General features: G+C 39.4%; 1 protein-coding gene across 1 annotated transcript in view; it reads right to left on the reverse strand.

The window, feature by feature from the left end:
- The window catches only part of CYFIP2 (cytoplasmic FMR1 interacting protein 2), a 74,935-nt gene that overhangs the window by 40,370 nt on the left and 17,269 nt on the right, over positions 1 to 17,296 (reverse strand). The window contains exons 3-10 of the mRNA XM_063292137.1: positions 16,581 to 16,670; positions 16,390 to 16,467; positions 14,350 to 14,451; positions 11,800 to 11,981; positions 11,375 to 11,471; positions 10,009 to 10,137; positions 6,904 to 7,008; positions 2,389 to 2,480 (exon numbers count right to left, since the gene is read on the reverse strand). Coding sequence (XP_063148207.1) covers positions 2,389 to 2,480; positions 6,904 to 7,008; positions 10,009 to 10,137; positions 11,375 to 11,471; positions 11,800 to 11,981; positions 14,350 to 14,451; positions 16,390 to 16,467; positions 16,581 to 16,670 — 875 coding nt within the window. The remainder of the gene's footprint in view (positions 1 to 2,388; positions 2,481 to 6,903; positions 7,009 to 10,008; positions 10,138 to 11,374; positions 11,472 to 11,799; positions 11,982 to 14,349; positions 14,452 to 16,389; positions 16,468 to 16,580; positions 16,671 to 17,296) is intronic.

The following is a 17,296-nucleotide window of genomic DNA, read 5'->3' on the forward strand; positions in this document are numbered from 1 at the left end:
GAGAGTGGTGCAGGAGGCGATACTGCTCTGCTTAGAAACTGAATAAGAAAATAACTGTTAGTAAGTAAAGATGACAGGAAGAAATAGTTCACAGTTGGATTACTGGGATGGAATAGGATAGATTAGAAATGGGATTAAACACACACTTTGTTAAAAAGTTTCTGTTCATGGAGTATTGTTCTAGCTTCCATGGGCTGAGCTGAGTTTAAAATCCAACATATTTTGGCAGTAGAAAGTAAAGGTTAGAATGATTAGTGAGAAACAAATTACATATTTATGCTAGTATGGAAGCCATCAATCAGATACCATAGAATGAAATAAATCTGCACCCAAGGAACACTATGAACCCTATCAGTCAAGTTCAGTTATAGCCTAATTTCTTTTTTGCAATAGCAGTTGTCTGTTTATTAGCAACTGCTGGCCTTCTGATCTAAATCTGAGCAGCACAAACCGTTTACCTGGTTAGTATCTTGATAACTTGCAAATATCACAAAATAAAGCCACCAAGTTGTGTAGTGAAATGGAAACTGAAGGTGCTGTCGGAGAGGCATGGAGCAATGCTTTCACCGAATTGTGACCTTGGAATAGCTGAGCCGCCATGGAGTGGGTCTTGCATGAAATAGAACTGCAACACTTACCCTTCATGCTTAGAAATAGTTATGGGGTGGCTGCCTGAAATACTGTTGGACAGCATTGCCTCCTAGGATTTCATATCAAGAAGGGTGGTCATAATTTAACTTTTAACTGTGTTTCCATTTACAAGAATCCTCTCTAAGCTACCACTGAAAAGCCTCTCCAAGATCCGTATTAATCCCTATGAACAATTCCATTGAAAACAATTCTAGTTTGAAATAACCAGAGTTTATCCTATGTTTCTTTTGCTGTCCTGCCTTTTTGAGAATCCTTCTGGACAGATAGAGTGCTGTGTTCATGCTCTGGAGGATTTTCTATCCAATTGAAAAATGTGGATAAAAACTACCCAGAGCAGGCACACTCAGTCACATTCATGTTCACAGCATGAGCATTCATACCTACATTCACAGCTGCCAAGCATGAAAACGTAACAAATGACAATCAACATACAAGTACAGACACTGAATTTAATACATGCAAATATATTCCTAATGTACATTATCACTCCTATATATAGTAACACCCATATCCATTTTTCTGTCATGTAAGCGTACTTCACATGCACATATTTGCGCAGATTCAACCACTCATTCATTTCCATCCTCATGAATACCTATCAGTCAGATGTACTTCCTTGCACACACAGGCATTCAGATATTGGCCACCAGGCATACACATAACCCCTCAGTGTAAATTGCTGATCTGCACTCAGTTCTAGCAGTCACTTCCCTGTATCCCCAAAGACACGTCTTCATGGCTATATTTTATGAACAATTTGCTATTAGAGGTATTCAGCCAGCCTGACTGGTGAGCATTCAGAAAGCATTCAGTTTGAAGGAAATCTACTTCCTGCTTGCAGTAAACAGAACCTCTAATATCAGGGCATCTCTCACTAGTAAAAGGATGGGATGAGGTATTGAGCTGAAATTAAGAAGGAAATAGCAACAAATAGGTAGGAATGTTGAAGAAGTTAGGAACAAAATCTGCCTGGCTGGCCTAGGGGAAAACTCTAGGAGCACAGGAATTTTGAAGGGCAGCCAGAGCTCACTGAGCTTAAAAAGTGTTGGTCAGTTGTAAGACAGAAGAGTCTTCAATGGGTGCATCCCTGGATTTGCCATCAGTTGGTAGTATCTTTGCCAACCAAGCAGCCAAGCAGAGAGAGGTCCTACAGGATCTGAACTGTCACCTCAAAGGCAGAGTAAGACATCTGGTTTAATTACATCCTCAGAGCAGAGTTATTCTATCTTGAATTGATCCTTTGGTAAATCAAAGAAATAGGGGCTTTTAGGCATTCAGTTAATTCATGATCACAGCCTGAGATGTTGGGATGTCTGAGAACTGGGAAATACCAGGGAAGGAGGTTAAGGTTAAAGAACAGTTAATTCCAAAGATGGCAGTACTTAAGGAATCAAAATTAAGAGACGGTACTCTCTGCATGATTTATCTTTCCATTTCATTTTTTTGGGCTTACTGGGAGACCTGCCTGGGCACCAATGAAAAAGGACAATCGCTCATTTATTTCAGGAAGCCAAGGTACACTTAACTGTATAGAATTGGTTGAATCAGTGTCTTTCAAGATACAGTAAAAAGAAAATAAGAAATCATGTCCTGACATACATTCTAACGAAAAGCACTCATTCATATGCTCAATCATGTAATCACTTGGACACAGGCAGTCATGCAGAGAGCTTACACATGAGTGGAAGAGTTGACTAAGACACACCAAAGCCAAGAGACATTATGGCAGGCACTCACTTGGATTTGTTCTCCTCATAGTGAGCACTGGTCTTAATGTATCTGGCCAGCTCTATCTGCATATCGCCGAATAAAGGAACCACCTGCAGCTGCTGGAAGAAAAAACAAGAAATGGTTTAAATAAGGTAAAGAGGCTTTCTTTGGTATGAGTGTGATACATGGAGTAAAGAAGTATTTAACCAACAGAGGGACCTAAAAGTCTGGAAAAGTATTCCTAACAATATTTGGATGAGCAAAGAGCTTTGTGAATTTCCACTGTGAAGCCAAGAAATATGTGTTATTACAATGACTCAAATCAAGTCAGCACAATTTTTTAGCTTGCAATTTCATTATCATTTTGTACGGGCATCAATCCTTTTGAAAACTACAGTACCTTTGGAAGATTTCTGTATGCTAGGTCTATTCAAAAACCGTATCTTCTCTTACAGTATAGTACACTGGAATTCTAAGGAATTACTAAATGGGGGGACCCATTGAAAAAGAGATACTAACTGATGATCTTGAGAAGGTTAATTCTTCTCAATGATACATACTACAGAGAAACAGCCATGTTCCACATGGTCTAGTACAATATTTTTCAACCTTGGCAACTTTCAGATGTGTGGACTTCAACTCCCAGAATTCCCATGTAAGTTGAAGTCCACACATCTGAAAGTTGCCAAGGTTGAGAAACACTGGTCTAGTGTGAGGAACAGTACTATCATGTGAAAACAAAACAGTAGCTCTAAATTGTCTGGCCAAGTACATGAGACAATAGGGCTTTTATTGCTATAATAATTGGTCAGAAGAGGAATTTCAGCAGAACTATTAAAAGTGCATGAACATTAAATTCTCTTGCACTTAGCTACCCTACTATGACCACCTTATCACAGGAAGTATATCTTCACCTCTTACAACCTGTTATGCTTCCTGCTATCATCACCAGCCATGAATCTCAACACCATGTGTAAGCTTACTATATAGACAGGAAGACATTACAAATCATGTTTGTATCATGTACTTCATTTATTAAATATGAAATCATGTCTTCTCAATTGTCTCATTTTTACTGAGTCTCAGACCAAGAGAACCAAAAACGAAAAGTAGCTTTCTCTGGCCAACGAAAAAGGAAATTGACACTAGGTAAGTTTACAGTATACTGTATGATAATATGCTTCACTTGAAGCAGTTACTTCACTTGAAGCAGTTACATGAATTTATTGATCATCTTGCATTACCACCTCCAGGCTGCAAAAAGCTGAATTAGTAGATGAAAGCAAAAATATTTTGCTGCCATCTCATGAACATCTGAATTTTTGCAGCCCAAATATGGTAGCCTTAGATAGTCATGTTTGAAAAACCTAGCAGCAAAGATTATTTCTTAAAAATAAGTTGACATTATATACCCATTTTTATTGACAAAAACAATAGGATAAATAACAATTTCATACAACAACAGATTCTTTCCCAAAAGGAAACTATAGGCTTCCAGGAATGCCTCTGGTATTAAACATGATAAGATTTTGTTTAAGATACAAATAAGTAACTTCTCATTTCCATCCTTCCCCAAATAATGTTTTTGTGCACAGTGATTTGTTTGAATCATTCACTCTACCCAAATAGCATACTATGAACTACGTCACCAAAGATGAATCAATCAATTAGCAACCAGTTAGTAACACATCACAGATCTTACATTTGAATGGGTAGGGCTAGGATCACTCTTACTGTGATTTTTTTGAAAAAGTAAAGTCTTTAAACTGCAGGTAGTCCTCATTTAACAACCACTCGCTCAGTGACCAAAGTTATGAAGGTGCTGAATAAGGGGGACTTATAACCAGTTCTTGTAGTTGCGGCCATTATAGCGTCCCCATAGTCACAATTTGAGTGCTTGGCAAACAGCTCGCAATTACAAAGTTGCAATGTTCTGTGGACATGTGTTCACCATTTGCAACCTTCATTGCCAGCTTCCAACAAGCAAAGTCAATGGGGAAGCAGGCAGGAGGATGCAAATGGCGATCACGTGACTGTGGGACACTGCAACCGTGTGCTTAGCAATGGAGTTCCTGGTCCTGGTTACCGTCAGTAACAAGGACTACCTGTACATGGAGGTGTTAACTGAAGAACATAGAAGTCTAACCCAGATATTTAATAGGTTTTAGAGTAGATTTACACTGTGCTTGGCACAGATTTAACACTATTTTTTAAACAAGTACAAGAACTTAGTGGACTTACATGTAGTAATGAGGACTCTAAACTTTGGGTGCCTCTCATTTCTAAAATTGTTGCACCCCAAATTTTAAGCTTATGGAAGATACTAGTTTCTATATTAATTTTTGACAAATGCAGGAAATCATTTTAATATCTGCATGCAAAAGAAAAATGGAATATGCAAATCAAGTTAACACATAGATCTCACTCACAGGCACATGCGTGAACTGTGGAATTCTTTTTGGAACCAGGCAATAGCTTCTAGGGGTGGTGAAGTCAAACATCTATACAAATATCTTAATTTAAAAATCTGCTCCTTTAACTAATAAAGATCCTTGGCAGTGGACCTTGCTGGAGGGCTGAGACTAGGATAATAGAGGCTATATTCACCAAAAGATGTTTCCTTCCTTTATTTGCTAAACAAAGCACACACTGTTATGTTTCAACAGCAATAGATGGAATGTAAGTAATTAGTCATTAGAGGCGATGTAGCTAAAATGTAGTTTTTAAGTTATACTTAAAAGTGGAAAATACTTATGTTAATGAACTTTCAACAACAAGCATTTAACAATGCTACAGACTGAACTGCTGTTAAAGGAGCCACTGGAGAGGGTACCTGAAGGTTTACAGCAAAAACCCATTGCTTTTATAAGAGGAATTGTGTTTGGTCACTTATATATAAGTAGATGCTATTTTGAAACTTCAGAAATGAACTTCTGCAAAAAATAGTAGATAATTGTGAACCCTCCCCTTGCATTTCCCACCTTCTCAGCAGGAGAAATGCTGCATCCTCTGTTCAAGATGCACCACAGCATGGAAAAGAGTACAGTAGTAAATTCTGCCTTTTGAAAGGAGCAGACAGAATGGCCAGACACTTTTTCATGCTGATACAAGAGATACACATGAATAATACCTAGTTTTACAGGTGAGGGGCCATTTTTTTAAGATGGCCTGAAATTTCCATCACATGCAGGTCCTACTCTTCACCGCAGTGCAAATATGGAAGCCACTCTTGGCAAAACCTATAGCAAATTCTAGGTTTTGAAATTTTTGAGAACTGCAGGTAATGCTGTTTACAAAAATGTATCTGCTCTCTAAAAACACTGCAGTTGTTGCTTGATCTGGTTTTTAATAGCTAAATCACGCAAGAGTGAAACAATCAGAACACCTTTTATGCAGTTCAGGTTTTTACTGACTTTGTAAAACAAACAATAATAATAATAATGTTTCCTTCAGTCTGAGTTTAACCTCCTGTGGCCTCACAGACACATTCATGTAGTCTCTCTGGCATCAGTGTAGAGGTATATTCTTTTGGGGTAGCTTTGTTTGTTTTAGACTTCTCAATATAGTCTCCTCTATAGCCTTGGCATTTTCTGGTAGTCTTCCACTGTTGTATTATAGAACAGAAAGGACAGCATGACCTCCCAGCAGGTCCACCCCTTCTTAGCTTTCAGAGGTGAGTCAAAGTCAGCTTACCATGTTTTTTTAAAAGTTTGGTACTAGCCTGAGAATAGTGCAGGATTGACCATTTTTAAAAAAGGGGGTACAGAGAGGGATATATCAGAAGAAAGAACCACCAAAAATTTGTGTTATAAAACCAACCATTGCAGTGAATTCCACAAGGACTTTCTTTCTTCTCTCCTCTATTCATTCCTAATTCTACTCAGACAGTATCTGAATGCAAGCCACAGTTTCCATTTATTGATGCATGCATGTCTGTAAATATATATATGCCCTGTATGTTTTTGTTTCTTTTTTTTAGTTTTTTCCCCCTTCTTTTATAATTATTTGTATTCTTTTTCTATATTTAATTAAAAAATTAAAATTAAAAATGAAAGTACCTGAATGGACAGGTTTGTTCATAGTAACTCATGCTCTATTAAGAATCCACCAATACTTAAAGGATGATCAGCCCATTGTCCTAATATATAGCTATGTCCACCTCAGGAACAAGGTTTTCCCTGAAGAACACAGGGTAAAGAGAAGAATTCCTGTTTGTGATGCATACCCTGTTCTTGATTGTTAGGATTTATTATGGAGAGGTGAGATTTGCTGGGTATGGAATTAATTTGTATGAATCTGATTTTATCAGGACATTTTTTCACAAATACCAGCATGCTGTTAAAACACACAGAATAAAACCCCTGAATTGCTTAATTTTCAATTGCGCAGCAGTAAAATATTCAGATTTTTGTGATTCAATCACACCTTTGGTTCCAGCATGTCAATCCTTCTGGGCTTGCTTTATCCCTAGACAGTACCAATACAGATAGCCTCGGATTCCTCTGGAAATAATCAGGAGCCAGAGCAAAGCCAGACACTGACCTTGAAAAATTTATCGATTTTACTGAGGTTGATTCTCTTCTTGGCATCTAATTTGTAAATATTACTGACATTTCCATCCATCAGATACAGACCAAAACCCATCACCTAAAAGAAAAACATGAGCACCATCTGAATGTTAGTCACAATCATTTAATAGTTACTATTTGAAAGGAGGAAAAAAGCATCTTTCATGCACTTTTATTTTCAAGACTCTTAAAACAAGCTAATCCCACCTAATGTCTAAGACTACATTTGCTTTGTGACTAACCATAACATACTTTTGACTTCTGAAATGTGCAGACCATTAGAGGAAGTTCCCTTAAATTTGTTCAAACTATTTGTCCAATTGACTCAATATTGTCCACTCAGACTGGCAGCAGGATCCCAGGATATTAGCAGAGAAAGATACTTTACATTGGCTTGCTTATACGCCATCTATCTACACTGGAAATGCCAAATACTGGATCAGGTTTTTTCTGTATCCCAAGCTTGTAATCTATAATTGAAGCAATGCTTTCTCCACTAATCAGATTTGGTCTCTGTGGTGAAGATTCTTCCTATATATAAGCAAGTAAGTAGTGTACAATTGCATTAAAGTGGTCTAACTTTACCTATATAGAAGTGTTTCTACGTGGAGCTTTGCTACTGCTCTGGGAATAGCACCACACCATTCCCATGCTGGTCTTGTCTTTGGGCAGACTGACTAATTTTTCTTTCTTCTCAACTGCCTAAACTCTTGAGCTCCATGGAACAGGCAGATCTCCCATGGGTGGGCCTATGGTCAACTTCTATGGCTCTTCTCTTCCCACCATCCAAAAGAACGTTGAATCTGCATTTTTTACTGTCGAACTGCCATTGGTTAACCGAAGCTGGGTTGGGTGAATAATATATGAATTGTATGTATTGACGTTATCACTTGATAGTTATACTGTAAACAAGCACAGAGTTGCAATCCCAAACCCACCTCTTTTGTAGCTGTGTGAGACACAGCTACAAAAGGGGTAGGACTTAAATTACAGTGCTGCACTTACTATTTTGCAGATTGTATCCCTCTCTCCATCAGTGACCATAAAACACTGGAAGTCTTTTGAGGAGCCCAGTGCTACATAAACACCATAATGAAGGAAGGAAGAGCAGGCCAAGACCTATCTTAGTCCAGCACATTGTTTCTCACACTAGCCAACCAGATACCTTACAAGGATGCTTACAAGCAAATGGTGGAGAGAGAGCCCTCTCCCGCCACTGATCTTCTGCTACTAGTATTTGGAGGAAGCTGCTCCCAACGCAGAGGTAACACTGGATCTTCATGGCGAATAGCTGTTGACAAACCTGTCTTCCATGAATTTATCCAATTCAGTTTTAAAGCTATCACCATGGCTTGTAATAATGGATTCCTCTGGTAATATAAGTGCTGTGTAAAGCAGGACTTCCTTTTATCTGCTTTTTCTCTCTCTCCCCTTTCAGTCAGTCTCACTGATGACCCCTGATTTTTAGAAAGCATGAAAACTTCTGCCTGCTTGTCTTCTCTATAGCGGCATATGTATAAATCCCATATAAATCACTTTAGTTACCTCCTTTTGTACTTTTTCTAGCTCTATTATGTCTTCTTTCCATTGTGGTCTCCAGAAGAGGGTATTACAGAATTGGGAGTTTCATTTTCAATCCCTTTCCTGACTGCAACATGGAATTTGCCTTTTGCTGCTGTGCACTGAGTTGGTGTTTTCTTTGAGCTATTCACTATGACCCAAGACACTATAACTCTGTCAGCGTGTAAGTAAAGTTAGGGATTTTTTATCCTCAATATGAACCACTTTACTCTTACATAAAGATCCTGCCACTGGGTTTTGGGGCATTTTGCAGCAGGCAAATTTCTTCTTTTGTCCTCCATGAACTATCACAATGTTGTGAAGAGTAGAAGGGAGGCATTGATCTGGAGGACAATTTCTGTGCTCCCTTCTTAGTCAGCTGGAGGGAGTACAGGTTATCTCAGGCTATTCTCATGGCTCCAGTAAGGACAATCATGGGCTATTGCAAAAACTGGTCTGAGAAGCGGAAAGAAAATTTCCTATCACCTGTATGCAAATACAGTTTGTGATCTCAGAGAGAGGAGAAAAATAATGATAATACTTTTGTTGCAGTTAAGTATGAGATGGAGTATTTACAGGTAGTCCTCACTTAACAACTGCCCTGTTTAGTGACCATTCAAATTTACAACAGCATTGAAAAAATAACTTTACAACTAGTCCTTGCATTTATGACTGTTGCAGCATCCCTGCGGCCACGTGATTGAGATTCAGGCGCTTTGCAACCAGTGGGTGTTTATGACTGTCACAGTGTCCTGCAGCCAGGATTGCCATTTGTGTGCTTCACAGCCAGCTTCCGACAAGCAAAGTCAATGGAGAAACTGGCAGTAAAATTGCAAGTCACAGTCACATGATTTCTCATTTAATGACTGCGGGTGAGAGATGGAGTCTTTTTAGACACAAACAGGAAACTCTTAGAAATCTCTGGCTGCACTTTAAAAAAAAAAAGATGAGGGCCACAGTCATCATATTCCCATAGTGATATCACGTTATGAGACACAGCTGAATATCTGGTCAGTTTTTGAGAGTTTGGGTATATTTTAAATAAAACATAAACGTTTTGAAGGCTTATTTTGATTCTTATTTCCAATTTTTAAAAAATACAGAAAATTGCGCTGCTGAACTGCAACATTCTGCTGCTGAATTAGGCCAGGATTATTATAGAATGCACAAAAAAAGGGGGGGGCTTTCTATGGCCCACAGGCTTCCCACCCCTCATATAAAGAAATAAGGATTTTCAAACTGACTCTGAAAAAGACTTGCAGGATTTTTTAATGTATGTTCTTTCTTTCTTTTAATAATTTTAAATCTTTCTTTTAATTATCCAGAAGTTGTCTTTTCATGGAGAGATTATAAATTATAAATTAAATTAAATCTGTACAATGCAAAAAGAGAAAAGGTGCAAGAAAAATGACAAAAAAACACCAAGCCATGCATCCTGAAAACAGGTATATTGCAAAGTAATCGGGAAAAACTGAAAGATGGGCAAAACAGGTATTTGTGGAGAGTTGAAAGTTGTTACCTTCAAGAGCATGTGCTTCTCGCTGGGTGTCAAGTACATCTTGTTTTCATAGTAATCCACACAGATGTTGACAATGTCAGCCAACAGTTCTTCATAACCAGGGATCACTTCCAGCTGCTGGTGAAGGCACTTAAAGAAAATTCCCACAAGACCCTCACTAATTTTCAATGAGAACAAAATGAAAGCTTAATTTAGCATCTTCAGCATATAGGCAAGGAGTTAATTTAAGTAAGTATTGCTCACATCAGCCTTTGCTTTAAAATGCGGCACGCAGTGCCCGACAGCATAAGAACATGCGTATGCATCTAGAGGCATGCACACATATCCAGGCAGACACAAATACACTGTATACAAGTGAGGATGAGCCTTGAACCACTGCAGCAACGCCAACAGCATCAAGATTGCTAGAGAGGGGAGCTGTATTTCCCCCAGGAGTCTCGATGCAATTAAGTCTGGTAAAGAAAGGTTAAACCCCTCCTTTCCTATAGCTATCCTACCACCTGCCTGTTCCTGAGCTATTGCTGCTGCAACCCTCCTTTTTCAAAAGGCAATGCTTTTGACTTCTGCACTAGACAATTCTACATTTACTATTTTGCAAAAATAGTTGGTAACAATGGCTGCAAAAGCAGTAATTTAAGGGTTAGGGTAACAAAATGGAATAGAGTGGGGTTCTTGGTGCTTTCTGTTTCCCCATCCCCCCCCCAAACACCCTCCCCACAAAAAAAAAGCTGGCAGGGCAAGCTACTATACATAAACAGGCAGCAAACCCCACACTCACTCGCACTGATGATGTTACCTAATCGGGTAATGAAATGTTTGTGAGCAAACAACCAAGCTCGGAGAGCACCAGGCACTCCACAGTTCAACCCTGAACCACATATATTCTGTTCTACTGAAATGGAATAGAGACAGGGGAGTCAGTGGATTATGCCAAATGATTATTAGCAGGGTTTATTCCTGACTGTGTGTGTGTGTGTGTGTGTGGTGTATATGTATGCGTGTGCATGTGTGTGTGTGTATATGAGATTGTCAACTCATCTCTTGTATACAATACACAAAACCACAGTATTTGGTTGCTAGGGATATGTGATTAAAAGCCACAGTGTTTGCTATTTCATGGAATTGATGGAACACAGTTGTACAAGTGCCACCATATTTATTTTATAAAGCTGACTGATTTCCTAGATAACAACTTGCATTTAAGTAGGACCAAAAGTCCCAAATACAGATTAAGGCCTTATGGTGGTAAATACTCCTTTCGATGTACTGTGTCCTCAAAACTGGAGTCCAAAACATACATGTTAGGTCAAAGTAAATTTATTTACATATCATGATATGTGAGAAAAGATAAGAGAAAATACTGTACCTGGGTGATCCTATTATGGTTTGCTAGGAACATGGAGAGGTTCTGTGATTCCTGAATAGACTGAGGATCAGCCATTTTTCTTAAAAACTGGGCTGCTCTGAAAAACAACAAAACCCCAATTGTGTCAGGATGTCGGAATACCATGCCAGTATACCACTGAGTAACAGAGACCTATAAAAGGGGGCAGTGCCACAAAACAATCACAATAATGCTGCTTCATTATCTTCATTCCACTGTAAATATATTTTGACACAAACAGGATCTAGAAGACTGTTCCAGGACTAAATACTATTAATTCCAGGAAAAGCACTGGCCATATTTCCAGGGATCCCAGCAATTCTGTCAGCTAATAGCAGAACTAGAGGAAGGTTGTGACTGGTATAGCCATAAACCCTATAAAATACATGCATACGTATTAATCTCACCTTTTGTAAGCAGAATGGTCATTTTTGACACTGCACTTCATGTTCTTCAGTTCATCCAAGACCGCAAACATGTTGATAAACTTTCCCAATGTCAGTAGATATGCTTCTGAAACAAAGTCTTTCCTTCTCTCTGCGTGGCACAAACGCTTGACCTCACCACAGAATCGTTCAATGGCCTTCCTCTAAGGAATAGTAAGACATCAATAATTTAAAGAAGGGCTAAAAGGGGAGGTATTGCCAGTAATTTCTGAGAAGTGAGTCTTTATTAGTGTCATGAGTGCCGTTGAGCTGAAGTCATCAGCGCAATGGCACACATGACAATAGCAAGGAAACAGGGGAAGGGGCTCAAGATAAGTAGCCATCAACCCATAACGACTAATGGTCAAGAAACAATAGCTAAACGGATCACGGAACACACCCAAGCCATCAGCGCTAATACAACGGAGATCGCCCAGCTGAAAGCAATCACCGGAGGAATAGAGAAACCGATGATGGGCGATCCCGGGACGCCAGCGGGGCCTCGCAACCCCTCACCCACCGGCAGGTCAATGTATTGGACAAAGGGGGGTGACGTGACCGCGAGTGAGGGGGCGCTGACCGGCGCGGGGTATTTAAACCCCGCACCGGCGCGCTCCTGTCACTCTCAGCTTTTTTCCCGATGCTGTACCTACGCTATGAATAAACCAGAGCCTGTTCCACCGAGCCAGTGTCTGAGCATTATTCAGAGGTAGGCAGCGCATGACAATTAGGATCGTGGGATTCCACCAACTGTTGTCCACGCTTGAACCTGCCTTAGTTCCACTTCCTAAAGAGTCAAGGGACGTTGAAGTTTGTTTATCCAGTTGATCTGGTATCCTCATTATACCTGATCCCATGAAGCATTCTAAGAAACCAAAAATGGAGATTGGCCCAATGTCACATCCAGAAAACAAAACAAGCTGGGGAAGTACTAGGAAGCATCCTAGGAGTCTGGAGAAAGGAAAAAGAAGGGACTCTTTTGGCTATGCTAATCTATCATTGTGAAGTATTTGTTTTTGTATACCAGGACTTATGCCTGGTTTTAATTCGCATGAATGTGTATATGGTGGCTAACTTGCATTTTTTCCTGGTTTTGCTTTTGGCATGATGCATATTTCACTTTCTTTGTTTCTATTTCGGTAGAGAGTGTATGGAGTTGGAGATATTTTCTTTAGCATCAACCATTAGCCTGCTGTGGGGATGACTTTTCATTTAATACTGGGAGCTCTGGCCTTGATTCTGCCTTTTTTCCTTTTGGTAGTTGGACCATTTGCTTTTTTTTTTAAGCCTCATCAAATTACCTCTTTGAAAATAGGCATTTTGTTACTCACCATGCCTCTAGAAAATGTGACTAAGCAAATACCCTCCTCCATTTCCACCAGGTTGTGAAAGTGCCCATGGCACACTGTCAAACTTCCAAGTAGACCCATCAGCCCAAAAGCTTTGGGGACACCGACAGTTTCCCCTCTGAAAGAAGAATAGCTGAATGGTGCCCCACTATCTGGCAGTCACACACCACATTTCATTTGCTGAAAATTGTATTACAAGAACAGCTGGGAAAAAATGGAATTCAAGTGATGAGGGAATTTCAGGAAAGAAGTTGGAACTATATTCTTTTCTGTTACTTTTAAAATCTGTCAGTTTTCAGAAATGCTAACAGATAAACAGTTACATTAGAAAAGAAAATGAACCATATCTGAGCAGGATAGGGCTTCATGTGACATAAGTAAGCAAACAGTGACCACAGCACTTGACCATAACATCTCTATTCTATGGTATCCCTTAACTGTGTGTTTATGTACTTTCAGTAGACCACAGCTATGATGCTGTTAAGTTTAAAGTATTTAAAGTATTTCTGTATACTGATACTTTTAGCTTAGTCTGTTTCTATCATATTATCTTCCAGGTCAAAAGACTCTCATTATCTGGGGTCACGTCCTCTGGCTTGCTGATTTGGACTATGATTTGCGGTGCAGTTAAACATCTTTCAAAACCTACCACAATGAACCTCACATTAGACTAGAGAACAGTTTTCCCACATCTGTGTAACTAGTCTTTTTAGGCAAGCAGAAGGAAAGGTCAGCCAATATTGACAAGAGCTTGAGTATTGTCTGTGTTGCATCCAATAACATTCATTTGCTGACAAAATGGCAAGTGGACTGAATGTTTGCTTTCCCTGACACTATCAAATCTACCTTTGGGGAGTAGGGATGTCTTTCAAAATAAGTTTGGGAGGCGAACAGGTATACATGGCTGGGAATGAGTGCAGTCAGAAGAAATTTGTTCATATAATTTTAGATACTGCCCTCAGTTGTAAATGAAATCAAAATAAGATACCATGTGGGGGACAAGAACAATGTTAAGCACTTAACAAAGCCACCATACCTGAGGTAAGTCTACCACAAAAAATGGTATCGTAAACCAAGAAACCACGTATTTTCAACTTTAATCTACAGTACCTGGGTGGGCCACAATAATGGGCAAAGGGGACCAGAGTGAAGCACAGGAATTTGGAGCCCATCCAACACCTACCTGAAAATACATGAACTTCATGAGCTTTGTGACTTCTGGCTCTAAGACTTCCACTGTCTTCTCATAAATCTCTACCCGGTTTGGCTGCTCATTACACTTTACCTGAAAGTCAACATAACTATTTTGTATTAATAGTCCTCATGGACATGATAAAGAAGATCCATGAGACACAAAGCAAGATCATTTCTAAAGAGGTAGTTACAAGAGTCTGCTGTAGCAAGAACAAAGAATCTTAGAGCCCTTTACAGACAAATCTAATTTAGTATGGGATGGACCTTCATGGACGAATGAAGTATCATCATCAGTTGTCAGGTATAAGGTTTCTAAAGATGGTCAGAAGGTAATTAGTACCAGGAATTATATAGTCTATAATTAGTACCAGGAATGATATTCCTGGTACTAATTATAGACTATTGCAATGCGCTCTACATGGGGCTACCCTTGAAGAGTATTCGGAAGCTTCAGCTGGTCCAGAATGTGGCTGTGCGGACAGTTACCGGTGCTGTAAAATCAGCCCATGTGACACAACTGTTACTTGAGCTGCATTGGGTACCAGTTTGTTTCCGGGTCCAATTCAAGGTGTTGGTTATCACCTTTAAAGCCCTACATGGCATGGGGCCAGGGTACCTGAGGGACCGTCTCATCCCCATAACATTGACCCGCCCCACCTGGTCAGACAGGGAGGGCATGCTACAGACCCCATCAGCAAAGGAATTTAATCTAGTGGGGTCCAGGATGCGAGCCTTCTCTGCAGTGGCGCCTGCCCTTTGGAATATCTTGCCCCCGGAGTTGAGATGGGTCTCCTTGCTCTCGGACTTCCGGAAGAAACTGAAGACCTGGTTCTGCCACCTTGCTTGGGAGGGGGAGAGCAACAGCTCCTCCTGTGGGTGGCTGGCACCATAGCACCCCTTAGTGATTGTGTTCCATCTCCACTTGGATTTTATATTCACTTTCTATTTATATTTTAATGGTAAATTAGGTGGATATGTTTTTAGTATCATTTTATTGTAAACCGCCCAGAGTCCCCCACCAGGGGAGATGGGTGGTGACATAAATGTAATTAATTAATTAAATAAACAAATAAAATATTCCACCACATACATGATCATCCTTTTACCCAATTTGTTCTCTAGATCAGAATGAACAAATGCTGCTGAGGCTTCTTCATTTACTACATTAATTTGCATCTCACATTTCTTGCCAAAGAATGGCATTCACGAGCTCTTCAGAAGAAAAGACATCTTTTATGTCTTTTATATTTAGCTTGGTGAAAACCCATCTCTTCATTCCAGCCCTCTTGATATGAATGTTGTGTGTGAAAGTATTATCAATGCATTTAACTCACTATAATTGTATTTTGTTGTTTTTTATTACATATTTTATTAGCTATGCATACTATTCTAGATACATTTAACACTATAACGCAACATAAAAATAGATTATTATTATTATTATTATTTTATTATTATTATCCTGAGTCAATCAACTGCTGGATGGAAGCCTCTTTATTGAAGATTATGGAGTGTAACCTACACACTGGTCCAGTGTGAGTTTGTAGAGAAACATTTTTCAACTTCCCAGTCTAGCCAGTCTGACTGGCCCAAAGTCACCCAACCAGATTCTGTGCCTAACGGTGGACTAGAACCTGTGTCTTTGCACTCCTAATCCAGCACCACACTGGCTCTCTAATATAAAAATAGGTTAGTTAAGAAATAATATCATTATTTGGATGAATGCTCATTTGTCAGTGATTTGTTCCTTTGGAAATTCTGGTAGTTGAAAGCTAGTCATAGTGGCCCAGAATGGCACTAACATAACTATTATTCCTTGGGTCCTATAAGTTATTAGGAGTTTGTCAGCTGAGAGAAAAGAGAAGCTTATAGCATTCTTAGAGTATCCTAGGACTCAAATCAAAACTCCTTATTCCAAGACTTTATTCTCAGTTTTCTACCATCTTCTTCATTTTTTCAATTTCTTCTTGCTAGCAGACAGAAATTTTTCTCTAATTTAAGTGGATTACAATTCAACTGCACATCTTACCTGGGGAATAGCTCTGGAGCAGCTCCTCCAAGTATAAAGCATTACTGCATATTCATGCCCTTCCTCCAACATCTCATTCTGAAACACATTCAGACAATATAACAGTGCTAGTTGTCACATAAACGTACTTAGAATTTCATAAAGTGTATCCCGTGTCCCCTTCAGTCACCTGTGGATCATCTGATACCTACCATGCTAGAATGCACTGTTGCTTGTTCAATGTACCTAGCAATGCCAGTTACAAAAGCATTTCTGTCTTCAAAATTAGTATCAAAGTTGGCCTGAAAGCAAATAAAAAAATAGTTAGACACTCTTTTTATTTAGATTTTCATTTGTTTTCAGAGATTTTCCACTGTCCTATAGTAAGAGTTATTTTAGCAATATGCAATGTTAAAACAGAGAAAAATATAACTTTATAGAAGTAATGTAGAAACAAATTAAGCAGCTATAAAACAGTTATCAGGTTATAGAAAGTAAAGCTCTATCTATCTATCTATCATCTATCTCAATATAAAAAAACTTTCAGAGTGAACAGCACTGCTGTACTGTAGTAAAGGTAAAGGTTTCCCTTGACGTAAAGTCCAGTCGTGTCCGACTCTAGGGGGCGGTGCTCATCTCCGTTTCAAAGCCTTGGAGCCGGCGTTGTCCATAGGACACTTCCGGGTCATGTGGCCAGCATGACTCACGGAACACTGTTACCTTCCCGCCGAAGCGGTACCAATTAATCTACTTACATTTGCATGTTTTCGAACTGCTTGGTGTGCAGGAGCTGGGACGAGCAACGGGAGCTCACCCCGCCGCGCGGTTTCGAACCGCTGACCTTCCGATCGACAGCTCAGCGGTTTAACCCGCATAAGATAAAATCAGAACCAAGAATAAAATTGGCATTAAATATTAGCATTAGAAT

The sequence above is a fragment of the Candoia aspera genome, chromosome 2 (assembly GCF_035149785.1).
Source record: "Candoia aspera isolate rCanAsp1 chromosome 2, rCanAsp1.hap2, whole genome shotgun sequence".
In the NCBI taxonomy this organism is placed as follows: domain Eukaryota; kingdom Metazoa; phylum Chordata; class Lepidosauria; order Squamata; family Boidae; genus Candoia; species Candoia aspera.